The following is a 2149-nucleotide window of genomic DNA, read 5'->3' as shown; positions in this document are numbered from 1 at the left end:
GGGTTAGTTTGGGTTAGTTTGGGTTAGTTTGGGTTAGTTTGGGTTAGTTTGGGTTAGTTTGGGTTAGTTTGGGTTAGTTTGGGTTAGTTTGGGTTGGCGTTCAAATGGCGTAAGGTTAACGGCCCTGCGCAATTCCTACTCGCACCTCCTTGTGGTGGACGCCGGTAACCAGGTGAGGACTCCAAGATCGGGTAACCAAGCCCGGTGGCGGATACTTACCTGGGCTAACGCGAGAGGGAGAGGGTGGACCGGACTCTTTGGCCGTGGCGAAGGCAACCAGTCTAGGATACTTACCCGAAGACGACTCTGGCGATGGAAATGGACGCTGGCGGCAGCGAAAAAACGCAAATTACAAATGGATAATGGACTCTACAAATACGAATCAGGTTACGGTGCAGGGGGGGTCGGATCCCCCAGTACGGGCTGTGGGAGAGTACGCGGGCTCTTCGCGGCATCAAAGCTACCGTGAAACTTCTTCGCTCACCCAGGGCGAGGAGTGGAATTTTGCTACTGGGCAGAGGGCAGATGGCCTTAGAGATGGGGTCTCTAACAGCCCAATAGTTGATCCTTTTGCACGACGACCCTCGATTCCTAGATCTCCTACGAGATCGGTGGGGGGCACAAGGTCGGGCTCGAGAGACGAAGGGGAGATTAAGAGGAAGAGAGATTTAAATGAAAGCTTTGTTGATGACAGGAGAGATAAAAAAAGAAAGGACGGTTCTGAAGCGGCGCAAGCATTGGCAATGTTAAAAGCCCTATCAGAACTCGTAAATAAATTACCAAACTATATCGAACAAAATACGAAAAAAGAAATAAAAGATCTAAACTCTAAAATCACGAGACAATTAAAAATATTGAGTCGAAGCAGCATTATGACATGGCTTGAAGAGCAAAATGCTACGGCTAACAAGGAATGGGAAAGCGATCTGGGAAAACCAGTCTCTGGAGAAATGGGGCAAACTGAATTGATGCTCGATGGACCTAACACGGATAAGGTAATAACAAAGGATAAGAAACAAATGGTGGACTGCAGCACGCAGACGGTTGATGAGGGTAATTTTCATAGCTTGAGCTCGGGACTCACCTATAAACAATTGGAGGAAATTAAAAATAGAGTATGGGATTCTTCGGTTTTTACTAATACGGAGATCAAAGAGGGAAATCCTTTGAACACAAAGGATACTTGTCCGAAAATTTTACTTTTAGGACCGGATGAAACTGGATTAGATAAGGGATTACATAAAGCGTTTGTACAATACTTTCCTGATCTGCAGGACATAGTTGAAGACGTTGGTGTGTTAGAGTCGACTTGCGTGGTTAAATCGTCAGGAGTCAGAAAGAAAAGAAAAATATTAAAAGTTAGATTGACAGGTACACAGGAGGACTTATTTGAAAAGATGAGAGCCATCAAAAAGGAAACGACAGGAGATGAATTTATTGCAATGCACGAGACAAACTTCTGTAAAGTGGAAGAACTGAGGAAAATAATAGAGACCGTATTCCACGGATCTAACTCGATAGTAGTTTTATATGTTAAAAACACGAAAACCCTGGGGGAACCCAACAAAAGAGAGAAGAAAAGTTTTGCCTTCATAGTACAGAAAGAAAACCAGGATTATAAAGAAATCCTAAAGGAAGTCAAAGATACTCTAATAAAAAAAAATGCAGAAAACGATATTGAAAGCTTCAGAAGCACAAAAGACGGTGCCTTATTAATAACGACCAAGAAAGATCCTACAATCGCAGAGAAAATATGCGGAGCATTGAACGGGCTGAATAAGCTAGGAAATAGTACAAAGTTTAAGCAACTAGGAATAGAAACTAACAAGGAATCTTTCTTCATTAGAGGAATAGATGCAGACACGGACAAGAATCAGATCATGAGAGACCTGGAAAAAGTATTCGTCGGACTAACACAAGAAAACACTTCTCTTGGTGAACTCAGACCATTGTCGAACGATACACAGACGATCACATTAACGTGCTCAGACGAAAAAATAATTAAAGAGTTATCCGCAAGGACAAGGATAAAAATCGGCTGGGTGTACTGTCGCTTGGAACCGAGACTGAAAGTTAGAAAATGTTTTAGGTGTTGGGGTTATGACCATGAACCCGGAAAATGTAACGGACCGAGTAGGCAAGATTTGTG

General features: G+C 43.1%; 1 protein-coding gene across 1 annotated transcript; it reads left to right on the top strand.

Annotated features, from left to right (window-relative positions):
- Positions 1-362: 362 nt before the first annotated feature.
- LOC125505079 lies at positions 363-2067 on the top strand (the record flags this gene model as incomplete). The annotated part of the gene is given in 1 exon segment (XM_048668034.1): positions 363-2067. A coding segment is annotated over 1 exon segment (1705 nt), but the record flags the coding sequence as incomplete, so codon positions are not given.
- Positions 2068-2149: the final 82 nt, after the last annotated feature.

This window comes from Dendroctonus ponderosae, unplaced genomic scaffold, assembly GCF_020466585.1.
Source record: "Dendroctonus ponderosae isolate FM_Combo_2020 unplaced genomic scaffold, Dpon_F_20191213v2 Dpon_F_20191213_1, whole genome shotgun sequence".
Taxonomy (NCBI): domain Eukaryota; kingdom Metazoa; phylum Arthropoda; class Insecta; order Coleoptera; family Curculionidae; genus Dendroctonus; species Dendroctonus ponderosae.
This window is presented reverse-complemented; position numbering and strand designations above follow the sequence as displayed.